The sequence below is a fragment of the Podarcis liolepis genome, assembly GCF_965112155.1.
Source record: "Podarcis liolepis genome assembly, chromosome: 1".
Lineage (NCBI taxonomy): Eukaryota > Metazoa > Chordata > Lepidosauria > Squamata > Lacertidae > Podarcis > Podarcis liolepis.
In genome coordinates, this window is record NC_139554.1 from 135,978,763 (window position 1) to 135,999,249 (window position 20,487).

Consider the following 20,487-nt stretch of genomic DNA (forward strand, 5'->3'; position numbering starts at 1 on the left):
AAGAGGCATGCAGGCTGGCAGCGGCACTGATGATGGCGGGCTGGGGGCAGAGGCAGGACCCACCTCCCACCTCATCTTCCAATGGCTCTCCTCTGCACACTCTCCTCTGGCCATAGTGATCGCTACACACAGCGCTTCCGGGGCACAGCAGTTCAACGTCATCACCCTCCCAAGCATGCATGTGCCAAAAAGAAAGAATGAAACTGGACATTTCCTGTAAAATGTGAAAATCCACCCCAAAAATGTTGGTCCCGAAATATTAGCCCCCAAAGAGGAAATGATTGGGAAAACACAGATATATGGCAACCCTATTTAACCATATCTTCTTGCTTTTGGATTACTCTGAAGTCATGGGGCATTGTAAATTAACAACCACTTCTGGGTATAAAAATATTAGTTGTGCCACTGGCATTCATTTTCAGATAAAATGACCTACTTGTTCCATACACGTCCCAGCCAAAGCACTGCACACAGCAGGTAGTTGATTATTGCCAAAAGCAATCACTTACAGTAGCTTCTCTGCAGGACTCTATGAGTACACTTGCATTCAGGTTCTAGCATTGAGGCAACTGTTCCCAGTCTGCTTTTCAGCAACAGGGCACCACACACAGCAGCTGCTGCTGCTGCTGCTCTTCCCTCTTCAGTCTTCTCCTGGTTCTAGGAGACAGTGGGGCAGATGTTGGGGGGTCCACTCATCCCTCCACTTACGTGATCAGCCTCTCCATTTCACTCCCCCAAGCCCGTTGTTCTGCCCTCCATCCATGAGAGCTCTGACTATTCTTCTGGCCCTGGTTCCTGCCTCCTGGGGGGTCACTGCACCCCTAAATTGATGGGTCCCTCTTCCCAAGTCAGTTTCCAGTCCCCCAGCATCCAATACACTTGCGTCCAAGTTCTGCCAGTCCACAACAATGCTTGACCTTTGAACCATCCGTTTTTGTCTTGCTTTAGAAATGTATGGAGAGTGAATATGTGATTTGGTATGTGCTTTGGAATCCACAGGTGGGTCATAATATCTGCATAGGAAACTATGTGCATACAGACCATGCGGTAGGAATTTATGCACATATTAATTTCATATGCCTATGAACGTATGAAGAAATGGACATGTGAAGAAATGGAGCTCCTGCCCCCAAACATTCATTGAAAACCTGAACAGGGCTTTTGTCTTTCCGATCAAAAATTAAAAATAAAAATGCTCAGTTTTATGTAGTCATTACAATCAATTAGAAATACTAAAGACAAACTGCTCTGGTTGTCATTTAGCTTGGAGCTCTGAATGTTGACACCTGAAAGAATATTGAATTCTGCAGGTTTTGTTGCTGATTTTCTCTTGTTGATTTTCTAACTTGCCATAATTTTAGGAGCATACCCAATGCATTTTAAATGTAGTGTGGCACAGAGCAATTATGCATCATGCAGGAAGACTAATAAAGAAGCTGTAGCTGCAACTTTGGGCAGACAAACACCATACATTGAAAGCACATGCTCTTACCAAAGAATCCTGGGAACTGTAGTTTTTTAAGGGTGCTCAAAATTGTAGATCTTTGAGGGTGAAACAGTTCTCGTGATTCCTGGGTGGGGGGAGCCACAAGCTTTAACTGTGTGTTGAATGTGCCTTATATATACTGTGTGGCTCTGCCCACAGCTGAGTGTACACTTTGGTGGCAATTCCTGCTTTGCTGCTCTGTAATGTGCGAAATGGGCCCTAATTGCGGCTGCCTACTAACAAGTGTCCTTTTCTCTTTTTCAGCTGGTATGGGGAGCTGACCAATTGTACCTACCAGATTGCTGGGAGAATGCATTGCTTCTGGCCAAACCAGCTGGTGGATGAATTCTTCATAGCGATTCACAAGCACTACTTCAAAGACTGCCCTGTCTCGGGAAGGGCTTTGAGAGACCCCCCTAACACCATATTGTGCCCGTTCATATTGGTACCCATTTTTGTCACGCTGCTCATGACAGCATTGGTTGTGTGGCGGAGCAAACGCAGTGAAGGCATTGTCTGAAGTTCTTCACAATCACAAAGTCTCCGACCCTGAGAAGCGACTGAAGCAGAACCCCAAGCCAGCTGTGCTGAGGAACAGCTTTGTTACTCCTCTTGTGAACACCCAAAAAAGAGTATTTCTAGGCAATGCTACCCAGAGAAAAATGTTGTAACTCCACAGTCTCTAGCTAACAAGAATTTTGCTGAAGCCAAGAAAAAGCATCAAGGACTGAACTACTTTTTTCAACAGCCAAATTATTTTCCTGTATTCATGATTTGATCATGCTAAGGGCATGCCTGCACCAATGTCTCCTTCAGATTCCCTTTGCCTTTGGGTTATTTCTGGTTTTCAATTGATGCCCTTCTGCCACACATACTTACATCGACCCTCGGGTTACGTTACCTTTGGGTAATATAACTTTCAGGTTGCAAACGCGGCAAACCCAGAAGTTTCGCCACGAGGGCATGTGCAGAAGCGCTCTATCGCGCCGTGTGCAGAACTGATGCCTCATGTTGCAGACTTTTCGGGGTACAGAAGGACCCCCTGAATGAATTAAGTTCGTATCCGGAGGGTCCACTGTATTTAGGACTGTGGGCTGTTCTTTGGGTTAGGTAACTTGCAGCTGGGAACCATCTTGGATAGGCACCCTCCATCTTTGTGGAACTGAGAAGTGACCGGGGCTGTGCAATATCGGAATAGAACAAAAGAAAGCAAAGTTCCAGGTCTAGGAGAACAGCAGAGCAGTGGCCAGAATGAGAGCAGGAGATTTGCACAAACAAGTATAAGGTGTATAATATGAAGAGCAAGACCAAATTAAAGAAGCCTAAACTTTCAAATTTTGTGGTGTGTACCAATTAGGACACTGTCAGGATGCCTTGTAAAGAGCAGAAGTTAATTGTAGTGCATTCAGGAGTAAATGACACTAAGCCAGCTGGTGCAGGCATGCCCTCAATTCATTTTGACTGCTGACAGTGGAGGAGATGAAGCTCTAGCAAATTATTATTTATATGTTTTGCCAATAATCAGCCACATAATGTATTCTGTGAGGAACCATTCTGTAGCAATTAAAATGTATCCTAGGTCTTTGAAAAGTTGGATTTGAATTTTTATGAACTTCTGTCATTAATTAGTAAATAAATTATTGCTAACATTGTTTGCAAACAGCAGCCGCAAAACCCTTACAGTTTATTAACATTGGAGGAATTCCCTACCAAGTAATTACCATTTGCAGGACTTTCATGTCATTGATGTGACATGAATGTGCGAGAGAGAGAATGGAATCCGATGTCAAGTATCCATTGTAATTTTAAATAACAGGATTCTGTTTTGGTATCTGAGGAAGACTTGCTGCTGTAGCAACACAGATCACATATTCTTTTAAAGTAAGTGAATAAAATGCAACCAAAATATAGAGGTTTGCTGAAAAAAGCCAAGTTGCTTCAATTACTGCTTTTACTTTACATTTCATATAATAGCACACCCCACGCACCCCTTCACTCAAAGAAGTCTCAAGCTTTCCAGACGGTGGACTCTCCTGGGGAAATGTAATATGTGAACCAGATTAACAGATACTGTCAACAGAAATTCATGTGCTCTCAGCAAACCAGAGGGATTTGTGACTTAAGGGCTGACTGGAGCAGTGCTGAACTCCCACTCAAAAGCTCTGCCCAACCCCCGTCCCTCCCTGAAGAGTCTATGGTGCCCTGGTGGGTAGCCGGGACAGAGGGTAGGTGAGAGTTCAGTAACATCTAGAGGGCCACAGGTTTCCCATTCCTGCTGAGGACATAAGGTGGGAACAGAGCCTGGGAACTAAGAAGGAAGTACTAGCACAAGGACACGGGGGGGGGGGGGTAACTTGCAACATGGGAACAGGCGTTTGTGGTGGTGATTGCGTTGGCAGTTGAAGCATCAAGGGAGGTGCCCGTACTATGTCTCCATGTTGTGATTTGGCATTAAAAGAGATTTGATTAATGTGGGAACTTCCACTAGTACTTCCAAAGGGTGGGAGGAGTGGGAAGTGGGGAAAGATCCTGTGCCTTTAACAGCAGGATTGGATATGATCCATGCTATTAAAAGCCCAAAAGCAAGCCAGGAGGCTCGCCACCGCCTCACCGCCATTGCCTGCAATTGGCAGCCCTTCAAAACAATTACTTAGTCCCATTGACAGTGTTTTTCTTAAAGCAATATGATTGTTATAGATTCTGACCAATAAAACTTGCTAATGAGAAGTAAGCTGAATCGCTACACAACACTGACTATAGATGTACTCAACAAACATAATTCAACTTTATTCTCAAAGCAATTAAGAATCTGTGCGATTCACAGACACTAAATACCTACCTATGAAAATTCATTTGCTTCCAGGGTAAACTGGAATGAACCAATCTATGCCTTCATACTTACTGATTTGTTAATCAGTGACAAATGAATCCAACTGCAACATTGTTTGCCACCATTACGAAAGCAAAGCTGTTGCACTAGAATGACCACGAGAACCATTATGCCCATTAACTTACTTTTTCTACGTTTCAGACTATTTCTTCCAGAAAGATGCCTGAATTTCCCTTTCCCTGTCTTTTCTCTAGGGAATTTCTCCAACATGCTTTTTAATTTTCAGTAGTGCAGGGCAAGAACAAAAATTAGGGCAATGCAGAAAGTATTGGTGCTATGCAGGGCTTTTTTCCAGCCCAAACTTGCCAGAACGCAGCTCCGGCACCTCTCAGGTGGGCACCATTGCCAATATAAGAGAACAAGGGAGGAGGCATTCATGGTGAGCCCCAGCACCTCTTTTTCTAGAAAAATAGCACTGTGCTATGTGATTCTGAGTAGTTGAAACAGTAAACACTTGCACTAGTGGCAACATCCAAACTGTCTTCAAGTGTGGCCCCATGCAGAGCACATTACAGTAATCTAACCAGGAAGAACAATGGGAAAGGAATAAACTACGCCAGATCTGGTGTAGTGTGCTCCCTGGTTTGGAGAAATGCCAGGGAATAGAGATGGAATTGTTTGGCCCTGTGGACATTGCAGCTCTGACTAAAGTGCAATGGTCACAGACATATCCATGGCAGCGGGAAGGGGAAGTCAGATTTCCCTCTCCAGTTTCAGCACTTCATATAAAACTGTAGAGAGTGAGGTTGGCTATCGCTTATTATCCTGGGTTGCCCTCAGGACCCAAAAAAATGAGCCCCTGCAAAAATTGCAAGTGATCTATTGTGTTATGGAGAAACCACAGAAACTCAACACTGAAACTGGGTGTCGCTTATTAATTTTATGTGACACCAACTGCTATGGTATCAAAGATGTAAAGCCTGCCTTCAATTAGCCTGATTTATGCTATCATCATCTGTAGAAGAAATAAAGTAACATAGCAAAAAACAAAACAGGATAAGACCAAAACAGTATCTGCCTCTTCTAAACGACACTGGTTTTCTTGCCTCCAAAGAATGACATGGGGCAGAGCAACTGCCTTGCCTTCATCTTCCACTCCATTGGGCTGTGTGTCAAGGAGCACCTTCTTGGGAATCACAGTTCGCTCCCCTCCAGAGGAAAGGTGTGGTTGGCTTCCTGGACTGGTGGCTCCCTGCACCACTGCTGCCATCCCTGCAGGGAGGGCGGAAGTCTCAGCTCTCACCCTCAGGGGGTTGGTATTCTGCACGCTGCTAGCAGTGGGAGGGGATGGTGTGCTGGACAGTGGCTCCTGGGGATGTGGAAGAGCAAACTCTGGACCTGAAAAGATGAAAAGCGCTCATAAGACCATAAGAGCCCAATCTGGTCCAGCAGCATGTTTCGCACAACAGTGGACAACCAGATGTCCCCAGGACACAAGAGACATAAGCTCTCTCCCTCAGATCATTCACATTCAGAGGCATACTACTTCATGAGTGTTGGCCATTTGATAGCCTGACCCATTGTGAATTTGTTTAATCCCTTTAAAGACCAGTGAAGCCCACATCTTGGAGCAGCCAATTCATGGCTTGACTGGGCACCATCTAGGCTCTCCCACCAATCAGCTTCATGACGGCCTCCATATGATCAGCATAAGACTGGCTGATCCTGTCACTTGCACCACACAGTCATCTGGGTCAGGATCTCAGAGCTGCTTCTGCACTGGTCAGCTCAACACGCAGAAGCCCTCTTCACCTTGAGCGGCTGGATTTAAGAGAATCCACAGACCCCAAAGCAGGAGGAAGCAAAAGATCTGGTTACTCACAGCTCCATGTCTCCAGGCTCTCCTGCTCTTGTGTCCTGGAGGAAAGTGCCTGACACACAAAATTAAAAAGAGGAAGGCATTGAGGGGCAGGGGGAGATACAGAATCTCTTTCTAGTGACCAGGTGTCAGGGCCCTCCGGGCTCTTGTGTGGGCAGGAGATAAACTGATATACCAGCTAAGTGAAGGCAGATTACCTTCCTTGTTAAGGGTGTCTCAGAGCTCTAATCAGAATTTTGGAATATATGCCATCAAAATTCACAGAAGGGAACTGTCATAACAGGAACTTTTTGTGGAAGCAAAATAATTTGGTAAAGACCAAATGACTTCCCTGACTTCTGCATCTCTTGATATGAAGAAAACTCAGTTTTCTAATGTCCACAGATACCTTCCCCAAAATGTATTTCCATACAAAGATGCTAAAAGTAATAATTCTCCCTGGTGTCCTACCTGGTAAATGGCTTGGCCAGTGTATTGAATTAGCAGAGTTGAATGTAGCATACCCTACCTAAATGACTAGTATTAACTGTTAACAACCACTGATCTCCATAAGCTACCAGTTTTTCTGACCTCACCAAATGGGCAAATCCAACCAGTAGCAAAGAGGTGTGTGTAAGGCTGTATCTCATAGACAGCACTGTTAAGTGTGCATCATTCTGACCTCATTGGCTTTCTCCTTAATGAAGTCAGAAGGATGCATGCTTAACAATGCTGCCTATGAGATAAAGACCACATCCACAACATGCATTTAAAGAACATCTAACACACATCTAAAGCACATGGCTTCATCTGAGTGATCCTGGGAACAGTATTTTACCCCTAACAGAGCTAGTATTCCCAGCATCCTAATCAAACTACATTACCCAGAGTTCTTATGAGGAAGCCACATGCTTTTAATGTATTTGTACCTTGGAGGTTGAACAGCTTAGTTCCCGAACGTCGCAAACCTGGAAGTGACTGTTCCGGTTTTTGAACTATTTTTGGAAGCCTAAAGTCCGATGGGGCTTCCGTGGCTTCCGATTGGCTGCAGGAGCTTCCTGCAGCCAATCAGAAGCTGTGCTTTGGTTTTTGAATGTTTTGGGAGTCAAACGGACTTCCGGAACAGATTCCGTTCGACTTCCAAGGTACGACTGTACTTGTGTATGTGCCCAAAGCCACCCTTACCTCTTTGGTGAGGTTGGGAGATTGGTGGCTTCACAGAGTTCTGCACAGGCATTGCTTGAGCTGATGCTGCTGTCAAGAAGCGGCTCAAAGGTAGTCTTATATGACCACATCTAAACACCTGCCTCCCAGGAAGAGAGGGACCAGGAGCTAGTTCTTTTTTATATGCTTGAAGATGTTTCCACTGTCCAGCCCCACCAATTCTGAAAGCAGTTATTTCAATACACAGGGACACAAAACAAATACACATAGAGGACACAACTGAAAGGGACACACAATAGAAACTGAGTAATAAAATAAACCATATCCTGATGATTAACAGCTGAAAAGTGTCATCAATTGTCATGTTCTGTCTTCCAATACAGTATGAAAAACGTTTATTCAAAATAATTGTGAAGCACATATTATGAAACACATACTGCACCAAAGTCAATTTACTTAATGTTGCTTTATATCTCATACTTTAATATTCTGTGATAATTAAATGTGGCTGCTCAGTTGCTTAGAGCATGGTGCTTATAACTCCAAGGACGCAGGTTTGGTCTCCCTAAGGCAGTGTTTTTCAACCACTGTTCCGCGGCACACTAGTGTGCTGCGAGATGTTGCCTGGTGTGCCATGGGAAAAATTGAAAAATTCGAAAGATTTTAAAAAAAATATGTCAAATTTCCGCCCACTAGGCGGGCGCCGGACTGTGTCCACCCTATTTTCTATCCATCCTGGGTGGGGATCAGATCGGATGGGATCGGATGAGAGCGGACAGGCGGTCCGCTCTCATCCGATTCCCCATAGAGAGCAGCGGGGCTCTAACATCTCCCTCTCCGCACACAGTGGTGGTGTGCCTCGTGATTTTTTTCATGAAACAAGTGTGCCTTTCCCAAAAAAAGGTTGAAAAACACTGCCTTAAGGGACGGCTGCATATTCCTGCATAGCAGGGGCTTGGATCAGCCTCAGGTTCCATGAATCTACATCCAGCTGGTCCTCGCTCTTCTCCTTAAGTCTGATACTCAGGAGGTTTGACATCATAAGGCTTGGGCGTTCTTGTTCTTCCTCCAGTTTTAAGGAGGGAAATTAACTACAGCCATAGTTTATGCAAATGATTTCAAGCATATTAGGTTAATGTTATTATTATATACTTATCGTTACAAGTGTTATAAAAGGTTTTACAAAACAGATTTGTAATTTTAAATAATACCACAAAAGCCCAGCGCCTGCCCCGCTCTCTGCCAAGCAGTGGCCAGAGCGCATGGGGTCACAGGCACACATACAGGGTCTGTGTCCCTTTGGAGAACAGAAGACACATGGAGACCCTCATGCTTGAAGAAATAGGGTTTGGAGGGGGTCCGCATCTCACAGCATGGCCCGAAACATTGCAGGCAAGCCTTCCTTCTCCCTCACCAAGATGGAGGCAGATGTTGGTCCTCACCATGGTAAGTTCCTTCTCTGTAGGGAGAACTAGGATCCATGATGTTGGTTTGTCTTTGCCCAAGAAGAGGAGTCTCCCGAGGGGGAAGGAGAGGGGCAGCTCTCCTCCTCCTCCCTGCCATCCTGCTGGTCCCCAGCCCTGCTTGAACCAGGGGGGCTTTCCTGAAGGCCCCCCTTCACTGCTGCCCTTGGCTGAAGGGGCCCTGGTGGGTCCTAGCCAGGCATTTCCCGTCCAGGGGTCACTGTGGGCATCCCAGGGGAGGGCGAGGCAGGGGCCACCCCCTTTCCCGGCTTCCCAGCACTTTCTGAAGGGCTGGAGCTGCAGGATCAGACCCCTCCACAGGTCGCCCCAAACCTCCTCAGCCTGGACTGCTGCTAAATTCAGGGGGATTCCAGGTTCCCCCCCAGGACTCAGGAGAAAGGTCCATCTCCCAGAAAGGAGAACCCCTTTCCTAGGCTTCCCTCTCAAGTCCAGAGGCGCCCAAAGGGCTGCAGGCCAGAAAAGAGGCCTGGGGGGAAATCAGAGCCGAGAGGAGGGAGAGAGAGAGAGAGAGAGCGCAAAAGCCTCTTATGGAAACGGAAGGGAGCTGAAAAGGGGGATCCAAGAAACAAAGAGAAAGGAATAACAAAAGAAAGAAAACTCCCTTCCAAGATGGCGTCCCTGCCTTTTCCTTTTGCTGTGCCCAGAGCAGGCAAGTGGCAAAGGCAGGAACTGGAAGAGAAGCAAAGAGCTCACCCCCCCTTCCTGCCAGGGGTGAGATGGGCAGAGGCAAACCCATAGCATGGACCCCCATTTTCCCCTCCAGAAGAACTCCCCTCCTCCCTCCTCCTTCTTCTTCCCAGAAGCCCCTTGCCCCCCTGCAGCTACCCTGGCAACATTCCCAGTCTCTGGTCACACCTGGGGGGGGTGTCTTATTGAGGACCCTCCATGGCTTTATGTGGTAATAATATAAAACAGCCCTGCTCCTCAGCCAGCCAGACTCGTTTGCATAAGGCAGCCCAGGAATCCCATCTGGAACAGCCCCAAAGTTTATGTTTTTTAATGCATATCCAAATCAAAATCCTAGTCTTTATTTGTTCCTAGTGTTTAGGGGTATCCCCCCTATTTCTATAGCACCTACAAAACAGATTAGTGGAGGATTTGCTCAAAAAGCAAAGTATAAATCCCTCAATTGAAATTAAGATATTGTGCTCAATTCATTCCTAGCTGACCATTCAAATACACTTTGTAGCAAAGTAGCTACACATAATCCAGGTGATCAACTCATCATCCAAACACCGCACTATCTTATCATCTGAAAGACAATGTCGTTATTAGATGCACCTCCTGGCAAATAGAAGGGGAAGAAATGGAGGCAGTGAGAGATTTTACTTTCTTGGGCTCCATGATCACTGCAGATGGTGACAGCAGCCGTGAAATTAAAAGACGCCTGCTCCTTGGGAGAAAGGCGATGGCAAACCTAGACAGCATCTTAAAGAGCAGAGACATCACCTTGCCAACAAAGGTCTGTATAGTTAAAGCCATGGTTTTCCCGGTAGTGATGTATGGAAGTGAGAGCTGGACCATAAAGAAGGCTGATCACCGAAGAATTGATGCTTTGGGGTCACGAAGAGTCGGACATGACTAAACGACTAAACAACAACAACAATTCTCCTTCCCCTTTTTAAAAACAACAGGGAAGCTACTTCAACCACCTCCAAAGAGGGGAGCAACAAACCTAAGTGAAGTGACTGGAGAACAAAATTAAGACATTCCCAGGTTGGGCTCAGTTACAGAAGGCTCAAGAGTTTTCATTGAAGGCAACCAATGAATGTCCCATCTGCTCTTGAGGAGAAGATAACACCCTTAAATATGGCCACACCACTAGTGCCACATCTATTTTCCATTTCCTTACTGCTGAAATGCTAAAGTTCATTCATGGTCACCAAGTTATTTTCTAAATGGTTTCCATACATGTGGGAAAGTCAACATTAGTCACCAATTAAATTTTTATTCTGGTTTTTATTGCCAGCTGGGTGAACACTTGGAAATTGCAGCAACTTGTTCATTGCCTGGATACCCTGTTAAGATGTGAAGTTTTAATTATTCCTGATCAAGGTGATTGCTTTGCTAACTTATTGCCCTGAAGTAGCTCAATAAAGCCAATACACAGACAAAATATTTGCCAAAGTCAACACTGTTTGGCAGTGCTGCAGCAAGAGCACATTAGCAGATTGAAATTGTTGATAAGAGACGGGTGTTAGCAACTGTGTGCTTGCCTAACGTACAAGACAGAGGTCAAAAGCCCCTAATTCCCACGGATAATTGCTCACACAAGCAATCTGCATGACCATGGCCCTTTAAAGGGATAGAGTGGCATAAGGGGGTCTCTGGGGGTACTTGGCATGGTGAGAGAATCTATTATTTTGCCTCTCTTCTAAATTGCATACTTGTAATTTCCTGACGATTTCATAGCCTGTGCTCTGGAAGTGCAAATGGGTGCAAGGAAACAAGCTGCCCTCTTCCTGACGCAGACTGCCCTGGGAATGAGGCTTCCAGGAAAACAGCTGAAGCAGCCGAGTCACCACTCCAAGCAGTCAGATGCCATCAAGCAAGCAAGATCAAGGCGGGGTGGGGAACCTCAGGCTCGGGGGGCTTTTGCCCCCTGGGGCAGTCACTGAGTTTGCTGCCCCCTCACTGTTCCTCATCCGGAGCCCCCACTTCCCAAGGGGTGGGAAGGAACTCAGTTTGTGTCACCTCAGATTCCACCTCTTCTTCGCTCTATTTAATGCCTCATCATGTAGTTTGTTCCCCTTGCTTCAACCACAGACAGAGCTCAAGCCATAATGCTGCTCAAGTACGGTGGATTTGGGTCAGGCAGAGGCAAACTCTGGACCTCCAGATGTTTTGGGACTACAACTCCCATCATCCCTGACCACTGGTCCTGTTAGCTAGGGAAAATGGGAATTGTAGTCCCAAACATCTGGAGGGCCGGAGTTTGCCTCTGCCTGAATTAGGTAGAGTCATAGGAGCTGGGCCCCACCCCCCAGGAGTGGAGGAAGGGGGGTGCGGTGGGGTCGGGCTGCTCCAGGTGTCTTTGCTGAGGGGGGTGACATTTGGAGTGTTGCCTGCCTGCGACTCCCAAGTCTACCCCGAGCCATCAGGGCAAGGGGGGAGCTGCGTTGCTTTGCCGGCAGCATTCCCCCCTCCCCCCTTCGTCATCAGCGGCTTGCTCCGCCCCCGTGGGCAGTTCACTCCTCCCCCGGCTACACCCGAGCAGCTATCCCGCACCTGGGAGGGCACCCTCTGTGCCCCTCCCCCTCCCTTGGGAGCGCGCCCAGCCTGGGCAGCGTGGGCATATGCTCCGCCACTGCCACCCCCACCTGCAACAAGCCCCATTGGGTCTTTTTACAGCCCACCGCAGGTGCAGACAAGCCCAAGCACAGGAAGGTCTGGCAAAGCCCATTGCAGCGAGGCCTGGCCCCTCAAGGGGGGGGGGTGGGGGGCTCAGCCTCATCCCATTTGGAGGGTTGAGGTTCCCTCAATGGGAGTTGGCGCCAATGGGTGGTGTGGTCAGATGAGGGCTGCCATTTTAAACTTCCCCAAGTTTAAGTGCTTCACACAAAAAACCCCTGAATTGTAGCAAGTGATGCAGGAGCCCATCAGAAGGGATTTGTCTTTCTGTTCTTCTAAGTCCCACTAGTCCCTTTTCAGCCTGAAACAACCAGCTGCACCAATATAAAATGGGGGACACTTGGCTTACCAGCAGGACATGTTAAAAGGATCTAGAAGTCTTTGTAGACCACAATATGAGTCACCAATGCGATGCTGCAGCAAAAAGAAAAAAAGGGGGGGAGCTAATGCTATTCTTGGCTGCATCGACAGTTTAGTCTCCAGATCCAGTACTGCTCTATTTTGCCTCAGTCAGGCCACACCTGGAATACTGGGTCCAATTCTGGGCACCACAATTTAAGAAGGATGTTGACAAGCTGGAACGTGTGCATAAAAACTCTCCTGGCAAAAGCTTAATCACTGGACAGAATTTGCATGAAATTATATATGATGGCAGCACTCAGGACTCAGATTTGATCTGGATTGATTGATAGTTCATGGATAGTTCATAGCTACATAGGACTGGAAAGGATGTAAAGGCCACATAATTTTGCAAACTGGGTGAACCAAATGCCCTGAATCATAGAATCATAGAATCATAGAGTTGGAAGAGACCACAAGGGCCATCGAGTCCAACCCCCTGCCAAGCAGGAAACATTTCCCTGCGCTCGACATTTCTGTTTAGGTCTGGCACTTCTTGAAAGCTGTCTCTCAGGTTCTGGCTGTTTGCACATGACCATAAAACATTAATGTTAAATCCTTGGGACAAAGCTTATGGGGGTGGGTGTCAAAAAAATTACCAGAGAAGGTGGTGGTGGCCCCAGTTCAGAGAAAAGGGCTCTGAATTCCCAGTGGTATTTCTTAAAGTTAGCCAGATCTAAAGAAATCTAAAGCAGATATTTCATTACTTTCCTTTCTCAAAATAAAACTTGGAGACCCTCCCCCCTCTTTGTAACTCAAAGACATTCCCTTCCCATGCAATGAGCTATGGGTTCCCAACGCTCTCTGGACAACTGGGCAGTCACAGTTCACTCATTTCATGTCAGCTCTTGATTAGTAACATTCGGCTGCCAAATTGTGGGTTATAAATTAGATCCTGATGCTTTCTCAAAATAACATTTTTTCCAGCTAAAACATTTTTAAATTCCTGATCAATAAACTACATTAAGATTAATTAAGGAGTTTTGCTGTGAGGTTATTTTTACAAGCAGCACTGAGGATACCTTTTAAGATTTTCTATTTTTAGAAGTGTAATCATTTGCAGTTGTTATTCATTGCTTCCAAGGATCCGGGCAGCTTCCTGTGTGAATAATATGAATCTGCCAGAAGGACAGCACATTTCCACATAACTCAAATTGCAGTACTTTAAGCCTAGGAAAATGAAATGTTATCCCCTCATTTAGCCTGTCATTTGCAGCAGTCCTTTGCAACTGACTGGCATGATATGCTTAGTCAAAAACCTATTCGGCACCTATTTGTTAGTTCCCGTGATGCCATTAGTGACACAATTGACCCCCAATGCCTCCTCCATTTTGAGACTTGTCCTCCTTCTTCTTCACAGTTCTTAGGCAATAAGCCTAATATGGGAACAGTAATCTTGCCATATTTTAACTATCTTCACTCAGGAACACTATCTGGTTTACAATTTTGCTGCTTTCACCTTCTTCTCCCACATTATTTCAATTTATTTCTCTTTTAGAAATAGGTTATAAGTTTGTGGGTGCCACTAAATTTCTGGGTGCCAGATACTCCCCTAAAATTTATGGTGAACCACTGGTTTGACTCAGTATATTAAATATATTACTAATGCCTGTGCGGAGTAAGTAAAACCCTATTAACAGCCTCTGACTTTTGCATTCTTTTTAAAGTAACCGTTTCATTTTACGAAAGCCCAGATGCAGGGGCGTAGGAAGGGGGATGCCGGGTGTGTGGGCTGCCCCGGGTGTCATCCTTGAGGGGGGTGACAAAAGGGCACACCGTGAGGGGCAGCACTTACCACAGGGCCTGGCCTGCAGCACGCCCGAGCCACACATCTCTCCTGGGAGTGACGCAGTGGCTCAGGGCAGCGTGGGGCTTGCGTCCACCAGGCGGATTCCATGGGTGGCTCGCTGCCCCACCCCTGCTGCTCCGGGTGCCAGAGCAGCTAGCTACACCCCTGCCTAGATGACAATTTTCAGTTGGAGGCTGAGGCGTTAACTCCAGTTGCCTCAAATCTCCAGGGCCTGATGAGCTGCCTCCAAGGGTTCTAAAGGAGCCTGAGGATGTAATTTCAGAGCCTTTGTCTATAATCTTTGAGAATTCTTGGAAACAGGTGAGGTCCCTAGATACTGGAGGCAGGCAAATGTTGTTCCCATCTTCAAAAATGGGAAAAATGAAGACTCAGTTAACTACCAGCCAGTGAGCTTGACATCAATACCAGGACAGGTCCTAGAACAGATAATTCAACGGTTGGTTTGTGAGCATTTAGAAAAGGATGCTGTGATGACTAAGACCCAGCATGGGTTTCTCAGAAATATGTCATACCAGACCAATCTGATTTCCTTTCTGTCCTGGGCCCATTTTTGTTCAATGACTTCATAAATTACTTGGATGAAGGAATTGAGGGGATGCTCATCAAATCTGCAGATGACACCAAACTGGGAGGGGGAGTTAATGCCACAGAAGACAGAATAAAGATTCAATATGACCTTAACAGATTGGAGAACTGGGCCCAAGCTAACAAAATGAATTTCAATAGGGACAAATGCAAGGTTCTGCACTTAGGCAGGAAGAACCAGATGCACAAATATAGGAAGGGGGACACCTGTCTTACTAGCAGTACATGTGAAAAGGATCTAGAGGTCTTGGTGAACCACAAATTTAACATGAGTCAACAGTGTGATGCAGCAGCAAAAAAAGCTAACGCTATTCTAGGTTGCATCAACAAAAGTAGTGTACGGATCAAGGGAAGTAATAGTCCCCACCTGGAATACTGTGTCCAATTTTGGGTACCATAATCAAAGAAGGATGTTGACAAGCTGGAACGTGTGTAGAGGAAGGCAACCAAGATGATCAAGGGTCAAAAAAACCAAGCCTTATGAGGAGCGCTTGAAGGAGCTGGGTATGTTTAGCCTGGAAAAGAAGAGACGGAGAGGCAATATGATAGCCATCTTCAAATTTCTCAAGGGCTGCCACAAAGAAGAGGGAACATTCTTGTTTTCTTATGCGCTTGAGGGTAGGACTCAAGGCAATGGCTTCAAGTCACAAGAAATGAGATTTCAACTACGCATTCGAAAAAACTTTCTGGCAGTAAGAGCTGTTCAGCAGTGGAACTGTCTCCCACGAGAGGTGGTGGACTCTCCTTCCTTGGAGGTTTTGAAGCAGTGGTTGGATGGGCATCTAACATGGATGCTTTACCTGAGATTTCTGCATTGCAGATGACCCTTAGGGTCCCTTCCAACTCTAAGATTCTATGAGTTGGGAGAGATTGGAAGGTCTTGAGACAGTGAGAAAACTTCTGTTCAGTGATTGCATAATGAGTACAGTGGTACCTTGGTTCTCAAACTTAATCCGTTGCAGAAGTCTGTTCCAAAACCAAAGCATTCCAAAACCAAGGCACGCTTTCCCATAGAAAGTAATGCAAAACGGATTAATCCGTTCCAGACTTTTAAAAACAACCCCTAAAACAGCAATTTAACATGAATTTTACTATCTAACGAGACCACTGATGCATAAAATGAAACAATAATCAATGTAATAAATAAAACAGTATTGTAGATGATAAAAGTTAAAATTTTCTTACCTGCACTGATTATAGTCATTGTTTGGATGGGGGGCTTTTATCCATTTCTGCAGTTACACAATCAATCAATCAATCAATCAATCAATCAGTAGCTGAACTGGGATCCACAGTCACAAAAACAAATTAACTGAAAAAGCCTCAAAACAAAAAACGCAAAAGAAATAGCAAAAACAAAAGCACCAAATCTAAGCTCCAAATATCATCTCAGAACACTGCAATCAGAAACAGAAGGTTTGAATTACAACAGGGAGATGTAAATGAACAGCACAACAGGAATCACAGGAGGACCCAAAACGGAGCATGTTCAGCTTCCAAATAAAAGTTCAAAAACTGGAACACCTACTTCCAGTTTTGCAGCGTTCATGTTCTAAGTTGTTTGTGAACTAAGCTGTTTGAAAACCAAGGTACCACTGTACTGTATATAGAGAAATGTTGCTATCCTGTCTTTTTTAGCAGAGCAGGGTATAAGTTCAGTTGACTGATAGCACACAGATGTATGTACTGTATATATGCACAAACAAATGTAGTACTGCCACCTTAATGTATCAAAGGAATAGCTTTGTTTTTATGGAAAGACCAGTGCACTGCAGATTTTATGTGCTGAGTCGATTCCTCTGCACAGTTCATGTACTAGCTAAGCAGAGATACCATTTTCTCAATGGAATGGGGGGGGTGTGGATAACTAAGCATCAACTTCTTCCTAGGAATGTTTGTTATAAAGCACCGAGAACACACAAAAATCTGGGGAAAGGAAAGCGAGTTAAAACCTTCATAATTTAATTCTGAAATTTGATGCAAGGTGGAAGACGCTTCAGATTGACTGATAACCTTGATACACAAGGAGGTGGCTGGTTTAAAAGACTCTCTGAACCACATAACTTCTTCCCTGGAACCAGAGGAGCCAGCCTTGGAACCTTACTTCCATTGTCACCTGAAGTTGGGTTCCAAGGTCTCTCCAGGCCTTGAAGATGCTGTCCAAGGCCTTGTGAAACCTCGAAGGTTGTGTTGTGAGCCCTGCAGTGTGGGTGCTGAGCACCCACAACCATTTTTTTATGGGTGCTCAGGCACCCAGAGCCCCCTATAGTTGGCGCCCCTGCCTGGAACTAGTATAGGTTTCCACTTAATGCTGGAAGTAAATGATGAGCCCATTTCTAATGGCTAGAAATCCATGCTTTTAAAAGCCTGGCTGGAGGAAAAATGAACATGTTTCACTGCCTGCTGTTGCTTCCTAGGATGCACATCCAACACCATGCTGCTGCTCTACTTAACTGCAGCTATTTTTTCCTAGACTTAACTGCTTGCATCTGTCAATTGGTGCTCATCTTCTGTTCTTAGAATACTTCAGCCCCTGGCTGGACAGCCATCGGTACACAAATAGACTTGGCTCCTGCTTTTCAGAGCTATAAAGGAGGTTATGATTTCAGCCCTCACACCAGTGGAAGACATCTGTTCTTAGCTTCAGCAAAGCACAACAATTTTTGGGCGGTGGTTTTATTCCAGGTCGTATTTAGGATCATCATCCCTCCCTTCCCTGATGACTGGCAATGGCAATTTCCAGACAGATGTCAGGTTCAAAACCTGCAAGAATAAATATGTTATAGTTCTAGCCATTCCTCGGCAGGACCAGCCTGACCACTTAGTCCATGCGCTGGTAACCTTGAGGCTGGATTGCTCAATGCGCTCTGTCTGGGGCTGGTGTTTGGTCTGGTTCGGAAACTCCACCTGGCACAGAAGGCTGCAGCCTGATTGCTGATGGGAGATTATGGTTGGGAACATGTGACACCACTGTTGAAACAGCTGCACTGGCTGCCCATCTCCTACTGAGCCGGGTTCAAGGGGCTTTGATTGATTTACAAAGCTCTGAACAACTTGGTTTCCTGGATATCTCAGGGATCACCTGAACCCGTCTACCCCAGCTCTGTCACAGAGATCAGGGAATTAGGCAAAAGAAAAATCGCTAAGTTTTTGCCATCCACTCCTTTTTTACCCTGCATCTACATGACAACAGCACCATGTTGCTTTTGTCCTGTGTCCCCTTGTGGTTCTGCTATTGCTTCGGAGGCACAACCTCCACAGAAATAAAGGCATGGCGATAGGTTCACACACCTAAAATGTCATTCACTGCACATCTCATTTTGAAGAAGCATAGAGTGCTTCTTCAAGCATACAGTGACATCTTAGATCAGGCACAGGCAAACTCGGCCCTCCAGATGTTTTGGGACTACAACTCCCATCATCCCTAGCTAACAGGAACAGTTGTCAGAGATGATGGGAGTTGTAGTCTCAAAACATCTGGAGGGCCGAGTTTGCCTTTGCCTGTCTTAGGTAGTTGAACGTATCATCATACTTCTGTAGCAGGGTGTGGTACCCTCCAAATGTTGCTAGCCTAGAGCTTTCCTCATCCCTGACCATGGGAACTGGAGTCCTGCAACTTATAAAATGTGTCATGTTGACTATACTCAGGTGCCCCTCCTTTGTTTAGCAGTGTGTGTGTGTGAACACACACGTGAGCATGCACACAAACGTGTGTTCAAATCAGTCTTTTTATTTAAGCTAAATGCTGTATTGCCTACATTTCTTTTTAAAAAACCAATATAACCACAGTGCTTAAATAAAAGAAGTGTCTGAGTGCAATCATTAGAATGGCACATAAGGTTAAATTGAGGGAAGATGGAAGTTCTGTGAGATCACCTGCTTCAGAAGCAGGTTTGTGGTGATCTATGGTGGCACCTCCCACTCTCCCACCTCCAAGCTCACAGTGTGGGGCAGGTATTGGCTCTACTAACCTGGGAGGTCTTGGCAGGGCAGGCAGAAGCACGTTTCACCAGCTTAGGCAGGTATATCAGCTGTAACCCTATTCACAAATCATTTGAGCACTATACAGAGATTGCTTGATCACTTATCTGTAGCTTTCCATTTTTCCTAATGGGAGCTGCTCTTGCTGATATGTGCTGGTTATGTAATCCGTTGCAGCGCCTTTGGAGAAGTGGCTTGCCTCAGGGCCGGCCACAATGCTGTGTCTTGTCAAGTTCATTTTCAGCCTCCATCTGTTTAAAGAATGTTCATCCACATGGAATATCCTGTGCACCCAGGAATGCTGTCTCATTACAAACTAATTGAGGTCAGGTCTCTGGGTCCATTAAGCACTGATGGCTTTCAAACAGCACAGATGATTAATTCTTGCCTGCAAGGGACACAATGAACAGTATCAGACTGAGTCATGCTTGCAGTTCATTTGAGGGAAGGACGCACAGTGAGGTGCGGCTTGTAGTCAGAGAAGTTTAAGGGATTCTGCTCCTCTGCCAACTTTTCAATCCTTTTCTTTTTTCCAGATAGGCTCTTTATATACTGGAAGGAACTCAGCTGCCAAGAAGGATCAATGGTGGAAGCATAAACTGCCTGTGTGGCAGAGACTCAAGCACCATTAGTGGCCCCAGATGGCCTTGCTATAGCCTCTAGATACGTGACTTAGGCCTGATCTACTCCTGTCAGGTGGTAGAATGAACGGCATCACCTCAGACTGCAGGTAGAAAATAGGATTCCTTTTTGTTGTTGTTGTTTATTCGTTTAGTCGTGTCCGACTCTTCGTGACCCCCTGGACCAGAGCACGCCAGGCACTCGTGTCTTTCACTGCTTCCCGCAGTTTGGTCAAATTCATGCTGGTAGCTTTGAGAACACTGTCCAACCATCTCGTCCTCTGTCGTCCCCTTCTCCTTGTGCCCTCCATCTTTCCCAACATCAGGGTCTTTTCCAGGGAGTCTTCTCTTCTCATGAGGTGGCCAAAGTATTGGAGTCTCAGCTTCAGGATCTGTCCTTCCAGTGAGCACTCAGGGTTGATTTCCTTCAGATTGGATAGGTTTGATCTTCTTGCAGTCCATGGGACTCTCAAGAGTCTCCTTCAGCACCAGAATTCAAAAGCATCAATTCTTTGGCGATCGGCCTTCTTTATGGTCCAGCTCTCACTTCCATACATCACTACTGGGAAAACCATAGCTTTTACTATACGGACCTTTGTTGGCAAGGTGATGTCTCTGTTTTTTACGATACTGTCTAGGTTTGCCATTGCTTTTCTCCCAAGAAGCAGGCGTCTTTTAATTTCGTGGCTGCTGTCACCATCTGCAGTGATCATGGAGCCCAAGAAAGTAAAATCTCTCACTGCCTCCATTTCTTCCCCTTCTATTTGCCAGGAGGTGATGGGAACAGTGGCAATGATCTTCGGGTTTTTGATGTTGAGCTTCAAACCATATTTAGCACTCTCTTTCACCCTCATTAAAAGGTTCTTTAATTCCTCTTCACTTTCTGCCATCAAGGTTGTGTCATCTGCATATCTGAGGT

The 20,487-nt window shown here is 45.7% G+C and overlaps 1 protein-coding gene and 2 long non-coding RNA genes across 3 annotated transcripts in view; 1 reads left to right on the forward strand and 2 right to left on the reverse strand.

The window, feature by feature from the left end:
• Window positions 1-3,076, forward strand: part of RAMP1 (receptor activity modifying protein 1) — a 38,945-nt gene extending 35,869 nt beyond the window's left edge. The window contains exon 3 of the mRNA XM_083475447.1: window positions 1,751-3,076. Coding sequence (XP_083331573.1) covers window positions 1,751-2,006 — 256 coding nt within the window. The 3' untranslated portion in view covers window positions 2,007-3,076. The remainder of the gene's footprint in view (window positions 1-1,750) is intronic.
• LOC310693607 overlaps window positions 1-20,487 on the reverse strand; it is a 107,963-nt gene that overhangs the window by 77,386 nt on the left and 10,090 nt on the right. The gene's annotated exons all lie outside the window — the stretch shown is intronic.
• Window positions 5,238-6,814, reverse strand: LOC310693481. The gene is made up of 3 exons (XR_014519194.1): window positions 6,646-6,814; window positions 6,199-6,247; window positions 5,238-5,714 (listed from the first exon to the last, which is right to left on the reverse strand). It is a non-coding gene; the product is annotated as an uncharacterized lncRNA (long non-coding RNA).